Source organism: Ochotona curzoniae, unplaced genomic scaffold (assembly GCF_017591425.1).
Source record: "Ochotona curzoniae isolate NIBS_2020 unplaced genomic scaffold, NIBS_Ocur_1.0 contig_2404, whole genome shotgun sequence".
NCBI classification, from domain to species: Eukaryota; Metazoa; Chordata; class Mammalia; order Lagomorpha; family Ochotonidae; genus Ochotona; species Ochotona curzoniae.
In genome coordinates, this window is record NW_024465451.1 from 9,982,098 (window position 1) to 10,000,000 (window position 17,903).

General features: G+C 44.4%; 1 protein-coding gene across 1 annotated transcript in view; it reads left to right on the forward strand.

Moving 5' to 3' along the window:
* SMAP2 (small ArfGAP2) overlaps positions 1-17,903 on the forward strand; it is a 54,943-nt gene that overhangs the window by 35,654 nt on the left and 1,386 nt on the right. The window contains exons 3-10 of the mRNA XM_040974296.1: positions 1,960-2,045; positions 3,002-3,080; positions 7,164-7,250; positions 8,224-8,305; positions 9,602-9,708; positions 10,657-10,822; positions 11,277-11,593; positions 16,993-17,903. The exon at positions 16,993-17,903 is cut by the window's right edge and continues 1,386 nt beyond it. Of these exons, the coding sequence (XP_040830230.1) occupies positions 1,960-2,045; positions 3,002-3,080; positions 7,164-7,250; positions 8,224-8,305; positions 9,602-9,708; positions 10,657-10,822; positions 11,277-11,593; positions 16,993-17,118 (1,050 nt within the window). The 3' untranslated portion in view covers positions 17,119-17,903. The remainder of the gene's footprint in view (positions 1-1,959; positions 2,046-3,001; positions 3,081-7,163; positions 7,251-8,223; positions 8,306-9,601; positions 9,709-10,656; positions 10,823-11,276; positions 11,594-16,992) is intronic.

Below are 17,903 nucleotides of genomic sequence, written 5' to 3' on the forward strand. Positions count from 1 at the left end.
CCCATGTAATCTTGTAAAAATAGTTCTGAGGAAACTTCAGTCAAACGAGGCACAAAAGAGAAGGTGAAGGAAAGTTTAGTTCTTACATTAAATTCTCATATCTTAAGAGAGAAACATTTTAACCTTTCTATTTAAGACACAAGATATTGTATCTGTATTTTATCTGCTTCGAAACACAAATCATGGACCCAGCGCGATGGTGTAGTGGTTAAGGTCCTCGCCTTGCACTCCTGGGATCCCATATGGGCGCCGGTTCTAATCCCAGCAGCCCTGCTTCCCATCCAGCTCCCCGCCTGTAGCCCGGGAAGGCAGTCGTGGACGGCCCAAAGCTTTGGGACCCTGCACCCGCGTGGGAGGCCTGGAAGAGGCTCCTGGCTTCAGATTGGCTCAGATCCAGCTGTTGCGGCTGCTTAGGGAGTGAATCATCGGACAGAAGATCTTCCTCTGTGTCTTTCCAATAAAAATAAATAAATAAATAAATAAATAAATAAATAAATAAATAAATAAAACAAATAAGAGTTCCAGAGCTTTAAAAAACAAAAAACAAAACAAAAAAACCCACAAATCATCTGTGGTCTAGGACCCCATGTGTCCAAGGTGAAAGTAAGAGGAATCTTAAGGGCTATTTCGTAGTACCCTTGGCTTTTGCAGATCTAATGTTTGTAGTTTTAAAGATTTATTTTATTTTCATTGGAAAGGCAGATTTTAGGGAGAGAAGGAGAGACAGCCAGAAAGATCCTCTCATCTGCTGGTTCACCCACCAAAATAGCCTCAATGGCTTGAGCTGAAGCAAACTGAAACCAAGAACCAGGAGCCTCTTCTGGGTCTCCCACATGGGAGCAGGGTCCCAAGGCTTTGGGCCATTCTTCACTGCTTTCTCCGGCCACAAGCAGGGAGCTGGATGTAACGTGGAACAGCCAGAACATGAACTGGCACCTTTATGGGATGCCAGTGCTTGTAGGCAAAAGATTATTAGCCAATTGAGCCATTGTACTGACCCATTTTTTTTTTGGAAGATTTATTTTTATTGGAAAGGCAGATTTTATGGAGAAGAAGAGATAGAAAGATTGAGTTTTATATATTCAAAAAATTAGCTTTCAAATCAGAGTTGGGATAATATGATTAAGAAGCATATATAAGTCTCGCTTGCTATTAGCAAGGTGGGCTGGATTTAAGACACTTAAGTGAATCTGTCTAGCTTAAGTTCTGTATCTTGGTATAGCTTCCTTGTTATTTATTTTTGACCTACATTGAGATGTTTTCAAAAAAATTTTTATCTTTTTTGTGAGGAAGAATGGAGGTCTCAAACATTTACTAAAATTGACGATAAAATTGGGAAATATATTTAATTAGAAATTACTTTAGAAGTTACTGGAGACTGTAAATTCATTAAGTCTAAAAGGAAGACGTACATTTTCCAGTTACAGTTTTGTTTTATGAAGGAAATGATATGCCATAGAGGTTTTGGGAATTTCAAGTTTTAAAAAGCTTAAGGGATTTATTTCTCATAATTGTTAAGGGATCTAATTTCAAAAGCCTAGTTGGAAACATACGTTTATTGATAATAGCATGGAATAAGTTAATTAGTAGTATAAACTTAGAACACTGATTATTGTCTGTCAGGTAGACATTTAGTTTGGTAGCTATAAATGTTGGACATTCAAATAAGATCCTGAATTATTACTGACTTAAGTTGTGTGTTGGCAAATAAATCTTTCGATGAAAGGAATCCATGGATGGGGATAAAAGACAACTATTGGGGAAAATGTGAGTTCCCAGCAGAGTAGAAAGAATCATAGACTGGAAATAAGAATGCATAAATTCAAATTTTGGTTCTTCCATTCTCTAGGTCTGTTTTTTTTTTTTTTTTTTAGTTGTACACTGGTGGAATTGGGTGAGACGTTTTTCATTTATTTCCTGATGTGACATTCTGTGTTTCTATATTCTCTTTGATTGCAGTGCATGCAAGAGATGGGGAATGGAAAGGCCAACCGACTTTACGAAGCCTACCTTCCTGAGACATTTCGGCGACCACAGATAGACCCGTATCTTTTCTGGAACAACCCAAAAGGCAGAGTGGTGTTTAGTATTTGGAGTCAGACAAGCTTCAAGGCCTGTGACTTAACTGGGCTGTCTCTGTTGATTAGTCAAAGTTTTTGCTTTTCCTCTCACCTGCAGCTGAGACATATGAAAAGCACATGTATACTTGCTAATGTTGTATATGCTGTGTAATTGCAGGGAAGACTCACTCAGGAATCAAGATGCCATGATTTCACTGTGAATCTTTCTTTAAAGTGAAACTCCGCTAGTTTTTGGATCTCTGAAACTGTTGTTTGATTTAAAAGGATTTGTTTACATATGCCTTGTTGAAGGCTTGAAGTCAGCAAAACTGCTGTTCATTTTTATTACCTTTTAGTGTCCTGTGTGAAACAAGGAACTGTTGATAACCAGTTGATCAGTAACTTTTTTTTTCCTATTTGCCTTCACCTAATAGACAAAAACAAAACCCCTACTAGTCTTGTGCTTTTCAACATGTAGTGTGTAGATCTTCTTGCTAGAGTTTGCTTTTCTAGTGAAAAAGCAAAACTGATACATATAGCTCTGAGGCCCTGCAGGAGAGCCATGATCAGAATCTGGCAATGGGCTCAAGAGTTGATCTTCTTAAGGGGAACTTAGGTATCTTTTTTTGAGCCTTTTTGACCTAAGGGTTTTCAAATAGATCATTGCCTGTTTCCCCTGAATTCTAGAACAACTGTACACACCTCTGCTATCTATAAAGATTAACCCCACTTGCTACCATCACTCTAAATGGAAATCATAGGAAGTAATTCCCTGCAGTAACCTTGAAGGAGCCATCTTGGTTTTGATCAGAGACAGGCACCAAGTGGGGAAACCAGGCAGGCAGAAAGAGTAATGCTCCATGGAATGAATATAAATTAGGTTTTTGTACTTTTTTTTTTGAAGAGGCTTATTTGATTCATCCTTAATAAGCTTTTGGCAGAGCTGTCGAGGGATTTATCCGAGATAAATACGAAAAGAAGAAATACATGGACCGAAGTCTGGATATCAATGCCTTTAGGGTTGGTTGTAAATCTTTCAAGATTTTTTCATAGTAACTAAAATATTTATTACTTATACCATAGAAAATTTAGAAGAACTGCTACCAAAATACTCCAGGCCACTTTTTAAAATGCCAAGGAAAAAGCCAGTTTTTGTGTCAAGACTGTGAGAGTATGGGTTTTACCCTAGCAATTAAGATACCAAGTAGAATATCCACATCCAATATCTGAGTGTTCAGTTCCTGGCTTCAGCTCCTGATGCCAGCATCCTATTAGTGTACACTCTGGGAGAGGCACATGATTGTTCAAGTGATTAGGTTCCTACCCACGGGGGAGAACTGGAGTTCCTGGTTCCTGGCTTTGGCCCCAGATAATCCCCAGCTATTGTGGGTTTAGGGGGAGTGAATCAGCAAGTGGAAGCTCTCTGTTTTATGTGTCTGAGTTTGTGCCTCTGCCTCTCAAATACATACACACATGCATACAGACATACGAACTGCACTTTTAGAAAAAGACCATCAGAGAACACAGAATAGATTTTTGTCACAGAGATGGATGGGGAAGATCATCAGTCAATTTTTTGGCTTGATCTGAAGATGTGAGTCATTCCAGTGCCATGTTGTTTATTCACATGGGCACACTAGTTATTGTTAATCAAATGGAATAATAATACAAACATGCACACACATACAGACACCCATACACATTTTTTCTATCAATAAGCAAGCCAGCGTTGTCTTCATTCTCATCAGTGTGTATTTCCAGCATTACTTACTGATGGCCTGTATGCTGGGGGACTGACTGCCAGTAGGATTGCTCAGTTCCATCGTACACATGGTCAGAATCTGAAGTACTGTGTGTCACGTCTGGGAGGAAATACATGGTTTCTGGAACAAAATGAAGGAGATCCCAAAATTAGGACTGTTTAGACCTTTGTTTTTTCTTTAAGACTTATTTTATTTATTTGAAAGAATTATAGAGAGAGGGAGAGACAGAGAGAGAAATAGATGTTCATTCCCCATGACAGCCCTTGCTGAAACCCTGCAGCCCAGAACTGTATCTTGTCTCCCTCAGGGGTTCAAGCAGTTGAGCCATCATCTGCTGCTTTCTCGGGTGCATTACTAGGGAGCTGGATTAGAAGAAGAGCAGCTGGGGCTCAAACCAGCATATATATGGGTTAAGTGACAGCTCTAGAGGTAGATAGGAACTCTGTGTGTGTGTGTGTGTGTGTGTGTGTGTGTGAGAGAGAGAGAGGTGAACTGATGATCCCTTAGGAGCCATGCATTCCGTATTGGAGTGCCAGTTCAACTTTCAGCTACTCCTCTTCACATCCAGTTTCCTGCCAGCAGATGATGGCCCAGGTCTTTGGGTTCCTGCCACACAAATGGGGTTCTAGGTAACTGACTTCAGTCTGGCTCAGGCCCAGCTGTTGCAGACATTTGGGGAGTGACTTAGCGAATGCAAAATCTGCCTTTCTGTTTCTCCATCTCTCTTGCTCTCAAACTAACTAAATAAATAATAAGTGAAGACATTTGATATCAAATGAAAGTAAACCAGCTTTGTTTATTAGAGCAGTTTTTTAAGTGAAGCAGTTTTAAGTTTAAGAAATAAAGTGTTCTGTTTAATTGCTGTTCTCTGTGTAACAAAAACATAACTACATTGTGATGGTTGTAAAATGATTTTATAGAAAATGCAAGAATTTGACTGATAAATTCAAAATTTGATAAATTCATGCAATCTCTTTTCATGTTTACTAATGATTATTATCTTGAAGTGTTCCTTCTTTTTCCTTTATAGCTACTTCTAGGACTCATAATATAGTTGTGTAAAATGTCTCCTGTTTTCATTGCCTTTAACATGCCACATAGGTTTATGTTTATATAGGTCTTCATAATTTAAAAAAAATTTTTTTCTTGGGCCCGGCGCGGTGGCGCAGTGGTTAAGGTCCTCGCCTTGCACGCCCGGGATCCCATATGGGCGCCAGTTCTATCCCTGCAGCCCCACTTCCCTTCCAGCTCCCTGCTTGTGGCCCGGGAGAGCAGTTGAGGACGGTCCAAGGCTTTGGGACCCTGCACCCGCGTGGGAGACCCAGAAGAAGCTCCTGGCTTCGGATCGGCATATCATCGGTCGTTGCGCTCACTTGGGGAGTGAATCATTGGACGGAAGATCTTCCTCTCTGTCTCTCCTCTCTGTATATCCGCCTTTCCAATAAATAATAATAATAATAATAATAAATCTTTAAAAAAATGTTGAAAAAAATTTTTTTCTTTTCTTTTGAACTTTGAGAGAGCTGCAGAGAGTACAGACCAGAGAGAGCTCCCATCTACTGATTTATTCCTCATTGCCCACAATAGCTGATGGAGCCAAATCTAGGAGTTGGAAACTCAATCTAGGTCTCCCATTGTAGGAAGCAAGAAACTGATTCCTTAAGCTGTCACCACTGCCTCCTGGGGTCTGCATTAGCAGGAAGCTGGAATCAGGAGCTAGAATCACAGCTGGAGCCAGGAATGGAACCCAGGCTCTGCTGTGGCATGCCAGTATCCTAAGCAGCATTTGAATCATGGAGCTGAAAGTGCACCTTGATGATCATAAGTTCTAATTGTCCAGTCATCATTCAGTGAGCAAGCAGCTGGATCAGTTTATTTTACCATGCCCCTTTTGTGGCATAAAAGTTGTTACATATTTTTTTTTTTAGCATAAGTAATTCTGGAGTCAACTTCTTGGCATATAGCTGCCAATATTTTGGAAGCTATATATTGAAAGGTATGATATTATCCACATCAAAGAACTTCAGTATTTGTTACTTTGTACTTTTACCAATGTGCTTTCCAGAATTTGTACCATTTTACTCTGTCTTTTTTTGCATTATATGAGAGTGTTAATTTTGTTTCATTCCTATCAACCAGACATATCATTAAAATCTTTCTCTTCTCCAAAAATTCAGTTTTACTTGAAAGGCAGAATTAGAGAAAGAGACAGAGATCCATCACATATCCAGTGGTTCCCTCCTCAAATGAACAGAATGGCAGTGGCTGAGCCAGGCCAAAGCCTCATCCAGGTCTCTCAAGTGGATACAGGAGTTCAGGGATTTGGCCCATCCTCTCTTGCTTTCCCAAATTGCATTAGCAGGGAGCTGGATTAGAAGTGGGACAGCTGGGATTTAAACTGGTACCCATATGGGATACTGGCATCACAGGCAAGGACTTAAGCCACTACCCCGCAGTCCCAGTGCCCCCTCCCATGCGATTTTTTTAAAAAAAGATTTATTTATTTGTATTGCAAAATCAGCTATACAGAGAGGAGAGACAGAGAGGAAGATCTTCTGTCTGATGGTTCACTCCTCAAGTGACCACAATGGCCAGTGCTGCGCCAATCCAAAGCCGGGAGCCAGGAGCTCTTCTGGGTCTCTCACACGGGTGCAGGATCCCAAGGCTTTGGGCCATCCTCGACTGCTTTCCCAGGCCATAAACAGGGAGCTGGATGGGAAGTGGAGCCACCAGGATTAGAACCGGTTCCCATATAGGATCCCTGCGCATTGAAGGTGAGGACTTTAGCCGCTAGGCCACCACGCTGCCCCACCCCCCGTCCATGCATTTTTAACCACTAGAAAAACTGAATAATTTTGCATATGTGTATATATATATGTATATATATACATATTGTAGTTTTATGTGCCTCTGTTAAATTTGCTTTTTGATACTATTTTGCTTTAGATGTCTATTTGATGCTAAAATGTGGCCAAGAACTTTATAATCCCAGTATCCCAAGATGGGAGGGGACCTCTCAAAACATGAGCAAATTAAATTTTGGAGGAAAAAACTGCCAGTAAACTGGTGAAGGTTTTATTTTCTGTAGATTAGGGTGCAAATTTCAAGGGTCATGAGTGGGTTGGCGAGACCAGGAGGGCAGGAGCTTTTGACCTTCCTAGGATGTGTAACTATGAGGCTAATACGAAAGAGGACAACTCTTGGGCTTTCCAAGAAGACATATTGCTGCTTCTAATATGCCTGCATCAGACTCATTAAGGATTTCTGGTGTCCTTTGTGGACGTCTGGAATTCCTAGTCATGAGGGGATTTGCGTTCTTTGTCTTGTGAAACCATTCTAGAAAGAAAAAGATGACAAATGGAAAAGAGGGAGTGAATCAGTCCCAGAGAAAAAAATGGAGCCTGTTGTTTTCGAGAAAGTGAAAATGGTAAGTGGGAAATATATGCATTGTGGTGAGGATGTTGGGTATGTTTATATAGGGATGGGGGAGGAGAGGGGATTTCTAGTCTTGTGGGGGCAGGTGGTTACAGTGTTGCACTATTGCATTGCCTGTTGGTTTTCCCTGCTTTTTTTTCCCCATTGTTGCTGCCTAATTTGCTCTGTAACACTTCTTTTTGGAGCCAGATGGGAGCTTGGGCACTACATCTGTCCCTTCTAAGTTAGAGGCACATTCCAGGCCAGAATGCCAAGGCTGTATGACAGTTTCTGAGCACAGACTACCTCACAGGAGTCCTTCTCTTGTCAGACCTTCTGTGCTTCAGTTTCCCATTGCAGTTAAACCCAGTACTCATTCATCCATGTTAAAGAATCCCATCTTGTGGTCTGGCTTTGTGATTTTGTCATGATGAAACAGACACTTTCCTTCCCCCACAGTACCTAGTGTAGTGGCGGGTACTCTAATAACTTGCAGGCTCAGGAGAAGGTGACATTTTACTGCTGCTGAAGGAAGAGTCTTTTGTCATCCCTTTTAAATCACATTGTCTGCAGACACAATCACTGGAGTAGTGGACAGAGTGACTTCCATAACTTCCATAATCTAACCTGATTTCCTTTGGGTGTTAAAGTAGGGAGATTTGTTGGGTCTTGACTCTCATGCCATCAGAAAGCCACATTTTGTTCTTGATTTTTCCCGCTGCTTCTGTTGGGTCTTCTGATCTGTGGCTGTCTTGGTCTTCAGAAAGCCAGGCAGGCCCAGACGGTGTTGTTTCTTTTTGGAGGTTTTGGGCACTCTGGTCTCCCGACTGACCCTTTCATCTGAGACGTTCCTAGTTCTGTTTCTTTAGTGACTGTGCTTGGGTAACAACATCTCCACCCCAAGGACACCTGTGGCTTTACAGGGCAGCAGGCAGAGGTTTCACAAACACCTGATTATTTCTTTCTGCAATGTTTTTTCACTCTAGCCACAGAAAAAAGAAGATCCACAGCTACCTCGGAAAAGCTCCCCGAAATCCACGGCACCTGTCATGGATTTGTTGGGTCTTGGTAAGAGTCAGACTTCTCAATTCCTGTATTCATGCAAACATTGATGGATTTGCAGTGAGCCCCGGAAGGCAGGGAGACACAGGATTCTCTAGCGTCTGTCTTCACAGATTGTTCTCTCATGTTCTTCCTGTTGTGTTTCACATCTGAGCAGTTGCTCCAAGTGTTTCCTGGGACATTTGTCAGTGTGATAGTGTTGTGTCGTGGTAAAGAACATGGCCTTTGGAGCAGAATCCCAGCTGCACCACTTCCTGAGTGAGCTGGAGTCATTTACTTGTATATTTGCTGAGCTATGCAGTGACGATAAGCAACTTTATCTCAGAAGGGTTGTCTGAAAGACTCAAACTCACAGTCCTATGTCTGGCACATGCTAAACCCTCAATAAATTTTGCTAAATCTAGCACCTTGGAGCCTTATACTACTTCCCTATGTTCCACTCCCTTTGAATTTCAAGTACAGCCAGCTGCTTTGCTTGCTTGCTTGCTTGTTTTCTTTCTTTCTTTTTTTTTTTTTCTTAAGATTTATTTATTTATTTGGAAAGCAGAATTAGAGAGAGAGCTTCCATCCGCTGGTTCACTCCTCAGATGGCTATCATGGCCAGATCTGGACCATTTCAGAGCCAGGAGCTTCTTCCGGGTCTCTCATGTGAGTGCAGGGGCCCAAGGACTTGGGCCAGCCTCCACTGCTTTCCCAGGCACATTTCGCAGGGAACTGGATCAGAAGTGGACTGGAACCAGTGCTTATATGGGATGGCAGCACTCTAGATGGTGATTTTACCCCTTATGCCACAGTGTCAGACCTGAACCTGTTGCTAAGATGGCCTGTTACCTTGTGGTCTTTCCTTCTTTGAAGCCATGAAGTAATAATTCTGCCCCATTGGGAAGAAAGTCTCTTCCACTTCCACAGTGCTGGAGTGCTGGTGGTTTATACCTCTGCTGAGTTGGGTTGCTGGCTTTGTAGGCTTTTAATTTTTGTACTTTTCATTTCTCTTTGCTAGTGAATCTGAAACACCTTGCCCTTCAAGTAGCCCGAAGGGAGTTCACCTGTCCCCAGCTATGGTGCCACCATAGCCTTCAGGCATGAGCTTTGATTGTCCTATGCTGGCTGGCTGGGCCTCAGGCCTTCCCAGAGTGCTCTTGGGAATGTGGCCTCTTGAAGCAGTGCCATCCAGCTGGGTGACTTATAAACCTTAAATTTCTGGGTCCATGATCGACTATGTGAGCTTTCTGTGCTTTATTACTGCTATAAGACGTGTGCTCCATGAGCAATGGTACATTTTTAATTTTGGACTTTTCTCAGATGCTCCCGTGGCTTCCTCCATGGCAAACAGTAAGACCAGCAATACCCTAGAGAAGGATTTAGATCTTTTGGCCTCTGTTCCGTCCCCTTCTTCAGTTTCCAGAAAGGTAAGTCTTATGGGCTCCTCAGAATTCAAGAACATTCTGGAATGAAAATGATTTGAATAACTTCATCGTCAAGCCAAATCATGCTTTGTTGGTGGAGTTGGCCTTTGCTTTTTCTTAATTTCTCCCTGTCATCTCTGCCATAGCCCAAGATGATTGGCTATAACCATTTTGTTTCTGCCCAGAAAGGGTGGACCCCTTAGGTAGGTGTCCATCAGAGGGGTGTCCTATTGTAAAGCCTGATGCTTTATGTCAGCTCCTTAGCCTGAGTTACTGCAATAAAGAAAGAAATAGAGACAAAAATCTCCCATCTGCAGCTTTAGTTCCTAAATTTCTACAGCTGCTCCAGGCCAAAGCTAGGGACCAAGAAGGCAGGGATACAACCACTGAGCTGTCACCTGCTGCCTCCCAGTGTGTGCATTCACAGGCAGTTGGAACTGGGAGAAGTGCAGGACTGGTACCCCGGTGCACATTCTAGTATGGACTGAGTGTCCCAAGCAGCGTCTTAAAAACTTTTAATAACTGCTATCTGTGAATGGCTTGCAACATGCGAGAAGAGTGCCAGGTAGTTTTTATGTATCATTTCATCTGTTTCACTAATAATTTTAAGTCTTTACCTCAATCTCATAAAATGGAATTTTACACATGAGGAAATACTAGTTTAGAAAATTTATGTCTGGATATATAGCTAATAAAATGGTACAACAAGGCCCTAAACTCAGTTCTCTCTGCAGCATTATTTTCATGGATTGTTTCATTTACTTGGTTTTTTTGTTTGTTTATTCTGACCAAATCACATTGGCTTGAAGAAAAATAAAGAACTATGTCAGAGTTTAACCATTAAGTATCTTCAAATATTTATATAGTAAAAAACAGCAGGAAGCTACTAACTTGAGCCGTGAATTTCTTCCTTGAGGACTGTTCCAATTCTCCTGTCCTCTTCACTCCAAGGTTGTAGGTTCCATGCCAACTGCAGGGAGTGCCGGCTCTGTTCCAGAAAACCTCAACCTGTTTCCAGAGCCAGGGAGCAAATCCGAAGAAGTGGGCAAGAAACAGCTCTCTAAAGACTCTATCCTCTCTCTGTATGGATCCCAGACGCCGCAGATGCCTGCTCAGGGTAGGTGCCACGGGCCCGTGGCCATGTGTCAAGAGAGGCATGAGGACTTCCATGCTGCAAATACCTGTTGTGTCAGAGGACAGTTACTCTAGGGGCGAGGAGGTCAGATGTCAGACCACCCTGAACATGACTTTTCTCATGAAACCATAAAAGTGTCAGCAGATAAATATTAATGTCACTTGCAACCAGCCTTCTGTGAGGGCAGGTGTCACATCTCTGTGAAACCTGGTTAAAAACTGGGGTCTGGACCCTAAAGGGGAAGTGGTTAAGTCAGTGGTCCACTGGTAAATGTTAGCAAGTGTGGTGGACAATCTCTTTAGCTGCTTTGCTGGGCAAAAGAGCATTCTGAGTTCTGCAGTCCTGAAAAATTCTAGCTGGAAAGATGTAGCCAGAAGGAGTTTGGGCCAACTTCATTTCTCTTCCTCTTTAATATACGTCTGTGTTTTCTTGGCAGCAATGTTCATGGCTCCAGCTCAGATGGCATATCCTGCAGCATATCCCAGCTTCCCTGGGGTCACACCTCCTAGCGGCATCATGGGGGGCATGATGCCCCCACCAGTAGGCATGGTAGCTCAACCAGGAGCGTCTGGAATGGTTGCCCCCATGGCCATGCCTGCAGGCTACATGGGTGGCATGCAGGCATCAATGGTGGGCGTGCCGAATGGGGTGATGGCCACCCAGCAGGCTGGCTACATGACAGGAATGGCAGCTATGCCCCAGACTGTGTATGGGGTTCAGCCCACTCAGCAGCTGCAGTGGAACCTCACTCAGGTAAGCTTTCCCGTTCTGCTAAGATGAAGAGTTCTGTGCTTTCTTTCTGCTGGCTCACTCCCCACACGGCTGCAACAGAGCTGATCTAAAGCTAGGCAGGAGGCCTCTTCTGGGTCTCCCTCGCAGGTGCAGGGTCCCAAGACTTTGGGACATCTTCCAACTGCTTTCTCAGGACACTAGCAGGGAGCTGGATTGGAATTGGAGCAGCTAGGACACAAACCAGTACCCATATGGGATCCTGGCGCTTGGAAGTGAGGGCCTGGTTAATTGAGCCATCGCGCCAGCCCCTCTGTGGCTTGCTGTTATTCCTTGTCTCTGTGTAGATGAGCTGATGCCAGAGACATTCTTGGGTATGCACTGTCCTCCTGGAAAGACCCTCTACAGTGGACTTTCTAAGGAGTTTCAGGTTCCTGTAGAACAGATTCACTGCCTAAATCTGACTGCATGCCTTCTCAAAACCAAAAACCATCTCTGTGCACAAACAAGGAATGCAACTATGACCAACCCTGAACCATGCTACCACATCTAGTAGACAGAATACTAATCACTTTCAAATGATATGACACCCAAATCCAGCAGAGTCAGCGTCAGAGAGGAGGCCCTGGGGAAGGAGGAGACAGTGGGGGTGGGGCCCACCATGTGGAAGAGAAAGATCTACCCTGAGAGAAGACACATCTCAAGACAGGAGCTGAGACCTGCTGTATTGGAACTCTGGTTACTTGGGATCAGAAGCAAGGTGCTTGAGGCCGGCTTGTGGAACAGCAGGTTTCAGGTGTGGAAAATTCTCCCCGTGAAACTAGGCAGGAAGCAGCAGAAAATGTCAATAGTCCACTGGCCTGAATTAACTGTATGGCTTTCTCAGACAAGCAAAACAGCTTAAATCATTAATTTAAAAATGTGGAGCCAAAATGGGCAGGAAAACTACTAGACTCAGGAAGGAAGCTGAAGACCAATTTATCTTTAAAGAAAACACTGAACAACAAATTAGCCAGAAGAGAATAGATTCAAGTGGAAACATATGTGACATGTGGAAAGGCATGAAACAGGCAACAGGATGGAAAACAAATATACACAAAAGAATCAGAGATTAATATAGAAGAGAGGCAAAGAAAGCCTAACATGACAGATATTTGGAGACGTTGAAAGAGGTGGGAAACAAACTTCACAGGATGGAGTTCATACAGTTAAGACCGTCATGCAAAACTTTCTAGAAACGTAACATCGGAAGCATTTGGAGGCAGCAGATAGATGATGGCTTGACTGCTTGAGTCCCTGCCACCATGGGTGGAGTTCCTGGCTCCTGGCTTTGGCCTGGCCCATCATTAGATGTTCCAGCATTTGGGAAGTGAGCTAGCAGATAGATCTCTCTTTTGCCCTGTCTTCCAAATAAATGAGCAAATAATTTTTTAAAAAAACAAATAATCATAGTTAATGAATTGTAGCACATTGAACAAAGACCCATGAATACCTAGGAGTATATATATATATATATATTTTTTTTTTAATTAAGTGTTGAATAGAGAGAAAAGTCTTCCTGAGAAAATAATAACAGTTAACACTTGAGGGGCCCAGTGCAATGGCTTAGTGGCTAAATCCTCACCTTATAAGCGCTAGATCCCAAATGGGTACAGGATCATCTTCTAGCCACTCCACTTCCCATTCAGCCCCCTGATTGTGGCCTGAGAAAGCAATAGAGGATGGCCTAGCCTTGGAACACTGCACCCACATGGGAGACCAGGAAGAAGATCTTGGTTCCTGGCTTTGGATCAGCTCAGCTCCAGACATTATGGCCATTTGGGAAGCAAAACCAGTGAATGGATGCTTTTTCTCTGTCTCTCCCTTTCTCCATAAGGTCTGATCTGCTTTTCCAATAAAAATAAATAAATCTTAAAACACACACACACACACACAGTTAACACTTGAAGAAGCAGGATATGTATACATTTTCAAAGAAATATCCTCTGAATTACATATTACTTACTTTTTTTTTTTGAAAGATTTATTTATTTTTATTGGAAAGTCAGATATACAGAGAGGAGAGACAGAGAGGAAGATCTTCCATCCGATGATTCACTCCCCAAGTGAGCGCAACGGCCGATGCTATGCCGATCCAAAGCCGGGAGCCTCTTCTGGGTCTCCCACGCGGGTGCAGGGTCCCAAAGCTTTGGGCCGTCCTCGACTGCTTTCCCAGGCCACAGGCAGGGAGCTGGATGGGAAGCGGGGCTGCTGGGATTAGAACCGGCGTCCATATGGGATCCCGGGCGTGCAAGGCGAGGACCTTAACCACTGCGCCACCGTGCCAGGCCCTACATATTACTTACAATTAAAAAATAGTATGTCAGGGCCAGTCTTGTGACGTGGTGTGTAAGGCAGTTGCCTGTGATGCCAGTATCCCATTTGGGCACCAGCTCATGTTCCAGCTGCTCCAGTTCTAATCTAGCTCCCTACCAGTGGCCTGAGAAAAGCAATGGAGGATGGACCAAAGCTTAGGTCCCCACACCCACATGAGAGACCCATATGAAGCTCCTGGTTCCAGCCTGGTCCAGTTCTGGCTGATGGAGCAAATGGGGAGTAAACTAACAGATGGAAAATTTTCCTCCCTCCCTCTCTTTAAGTAGCTCTGATTTTTCAAATAAATAAATCAGTCTTAAAAATCAAGTGACAGTTACTACTGCCTACTGATTAAAGGCAAAATTATAAAGTGTGAACTAATTGATGCAGTATGCTTTCTGATACTTTGTATCAGAAAGATCACCTACCATGACTCTTGTCAAAAATGTGCATCTTGAACCCAGTCATGAGGAAACATGAGAGAAAGCCAAAAGATCTGGTCTGACCTTTTATTTTATTTATTTTTAATTAATTTACTTTATTACTTAATAATACAGTTCCCCATAGGTTCTGGGATTTCCCTTCCCCTCTTCCCAAATCCACCGCTTCCCCTCTGATTTCCACTATATCATTTACAATAGTATAATCCTTCATAGACAATCATAAATCCACCTCTTTATTTATTTTAAAGATGTATGTTTGTGGGCCCAGTGCAATAGCATAGTGGTTAAAGTCCTCGCGTTAAACGTGCTGGGATCCCATATGGGCGTCAGTTCTAATCCTGGTGGCCCCGCTTCCCATTCAGCTCCCTGCTTATGGCCTGGGAAAGCAGTCAAGGATGGTCCAAAGCCTTTGGACCCTGAACCTGTGTGGGAGACCCGGAAGAGCTCCTGGCTCCAGGTTTCAGACTGGCTCAGCTCCAGCTGTTGCAGTCACTTGGGGAGTGAACCATCGGACAGAAGATCTTCCTCTGTCTCTCTTCCTCTCTGTATATCTGCCTTTCCAATAAAAATAAATAAATCTTTAAAAAAAAAAAAAAGATGTATGTTTGCATTTGGAAGAGAGAGAGGAAGAGACAGAGATTTTTCATTCTCTGATTCACTCCGCAGTTGACTTCAACAACAGGTGCTGCACCAGGCAGAAGCAAGGAGCCAGGAACATCATTCGGGGTCTCCCATGTGGTTGTCAGGGTCCCAAACACTTGGCCATCTTCTGCAAACCTTTCCCAAACTATTACCAGGGAGCTGGATCAGAAATGTCAAGAAATCAGATACCAACTAGCACCCATATGGAATACTGATGTCCCAGAGGGAAGCTGTACCTGCTACTCATGATATCAGCCCCTCCCTTATCTTACCTCTTTTAAAATGCCTATGTCAAAGGAAAAAGTATTGGGAAACTTTTTTTCCCTTTTTTTAAGGTGTTTTTTATTTGCAAACCAACTAAACATCTTAATATAAAAACCCCTTTGGTACACAAACTACAGTCACAAAGCAGGTGGAAAAGGGACGGTTTCTGGGTCCCCCAGGCATGCTGGCCCATGAATGTGGTCTTGGCAGAGGCCAGGTGTGGACAGCCTGGGGCGGAAGCATCCCTTCCTGCCCACCTGCTGTGTCCCCTGGAAGGAACCAGGTAGCAGATCACAGGAGGGGTCTGTAGCTGAGTGGTGAGGCACCTGCTATTCCTCAGCATCCTGCTGAGAAGGCAGGGCTGCCAGCTGGCAATGGTCTAAAGATCCTGAGAGGAGCAACTGCCACCTCCTCTCTCTCGGGACTCCTTGCCTGGAATACCAGGGGGTTGGGTCTGAGAACGACACAGAATAGTGGAGTCTTGGCCCAGAGTGGGATGGGAGTGATTGAGGGAGCTTGGGGCAAGTTTTCTAAATTAAAGGACACTGAAGAGATGTGACAACAAAATGCAGTGTGATTTAGAATGCTGTCTCAGTTTCTTGAGGATGTTAATTGTGGTTCTAGGAAGGTGTTCATTCTTACAGTTATCACCTGACACATCCAGGGGAGAAGTGCTATGATATCTGCACCTTTGGAGGCTCTTGGAAAAGTTTTTAAAGTTTTTGTAGAGAGACCTTAAAAAAATTAAAAGATGGCAAAGTGTGAACATGGTGAATCTAAGAGGCATATTACTTTCATTATAGAAATTCTCCAACTTCTCTGTAAGTTTAAAATTTTCTGAGGATGTTGGTGGAGAATAGTTACACCTCTTTTTTAAAAAAAGATTTATTTTTTTTTATTGGAAAGGCAGATATACAGAGAGGAGGAGAAACAGAGAGGAAGATGTTCCATCCATTGGAAATTCCCCAAGCGGCCGCAATGGCTAGAGCTGAGCCAATTCGAAGCCAGGAACCAAGAGCCTCTTCCAGGTCTCCCACGTGGGTGCAGGGTCCCAAGGCTTTGGGTCATCCTCCACTGCTTTCCCAGGCCACAAGCAGGGAGCTGGATGGGAAGCGGGGCCACCGGGATTAGAACCCAGAAACCATATGGGATCCTGGTGCATGCAAGGTGAGGACTTTAGCTGTTAGGCCATCATGCCAGGCCCGTTACACCTCTTCTTAAAGAAGAATGTGTCCAGAGAATGTTCTAGGTTCACGAAGTTTTCAGGAATTTTTCCTGCTTTCCTTTCATTGCCAGGGAGTGGTCTTTTAGTCTGGTTCATGAAGTGCCTCCCCCATAACCCCGGGCCACTTCTTTTGGCCCTCCTCTGTTCATTCCCTTTCCCCACTGCTTGTGCGCCTGCAGGAGGCGGGAGCAGGGGTGGGGGGTTTTTTTTTTTGGACCCCTGCCTTTGCAAATGAGCGGCTGGAAGGGAGGAGGAGAGGCACTACTCCTGCTATGCTGTTGGCTGTACCTTGGGGTTTATCTCTAGGCACCATTGCACTCTCCGGCACTCCTCCCACTTCTGGTCTTGTATCATCAAAACCATCTGACCATTCAGGGCTTTTTCCCTTTGTCTTATCCTCACCTCACTTGTGGACAGTGGAACCCCTGCCCCGCCTCTGCCAACCATGGCCGAGTGCCCATGGCCAGGCTGAGCACTTCCTGTCTCCCTTTCAGATGACACAGCAGATGGCCGGGATGAACTTCTATGGAGCCAACGGCGTGATGAGCTATGGACAGTCCATGAGCGGTGGAAACGGACAGGCAGCAAATCAAACTCTCAGCCCACAGATGTGGAAATAAACGCACAACCCCCCCATGTGGCTGCCACTCACCTCGGCCTGCGCACTCTCCCATTCTCCTCTTTCCTCCACCTTGCTTTCCCTCATACCCCTTTCCTCCCTCTCTCTGTTTGGTTTATTAATTGCTCGGTCAGTCCCTGGAGCCACTCCAGGACACCACGACCTGCAGCCCTCTCTGTTGCTCTCTGTTGTAGGTGTCTTTCCACCACCCCCTTCTCCCCAGCCTCGGCCCCTCCCCCCTCTCCTGGCACCAGCACCTTAGAAGGGGTTGGCAGAAGGCATTTAAGCTGCAGGAGAGATGTGCACCCCTGTGAGTTTCCCTCCCTCAGGGCCACGCCTCCTGCCAGACTCCCAGAGAGGCCTGTGGGTGTGGCGAGGCGAGGGCTCGGAAGTGCCTGCACACATGGTGATAAGCTGTTGCCGGGTGTCTCAGCTTGTGCTTGAAGCAGCAGGCATTACCGTGCCTGTGACTGAGGGGACTGAGGAAGGTACACACGGAAATCCAACACTCCCCGGGTCTTGGGTCAGGCCGGCCCTGGCCCTGGGATGAGGCAAGCCCTTTTCCTACGTGGACGAGCAAAAATATTTCTCTGCTGTGCCTGGAGTTGCTTTCTCCAGCTGGGGCTTCAGAACTCGCTGCTCAGTCAGCCTTTATTAGCACCAAAGACTTTGTGAAGGTCCCACCCACGGACAGGCACCTGCTCCCCACCTCCCACCTGCTGCCTTCGGCAGGATCTGGCCTCGTGGCTGGAGGCCAGAACCCTGCTGTGGGAACGCACAGCTTTA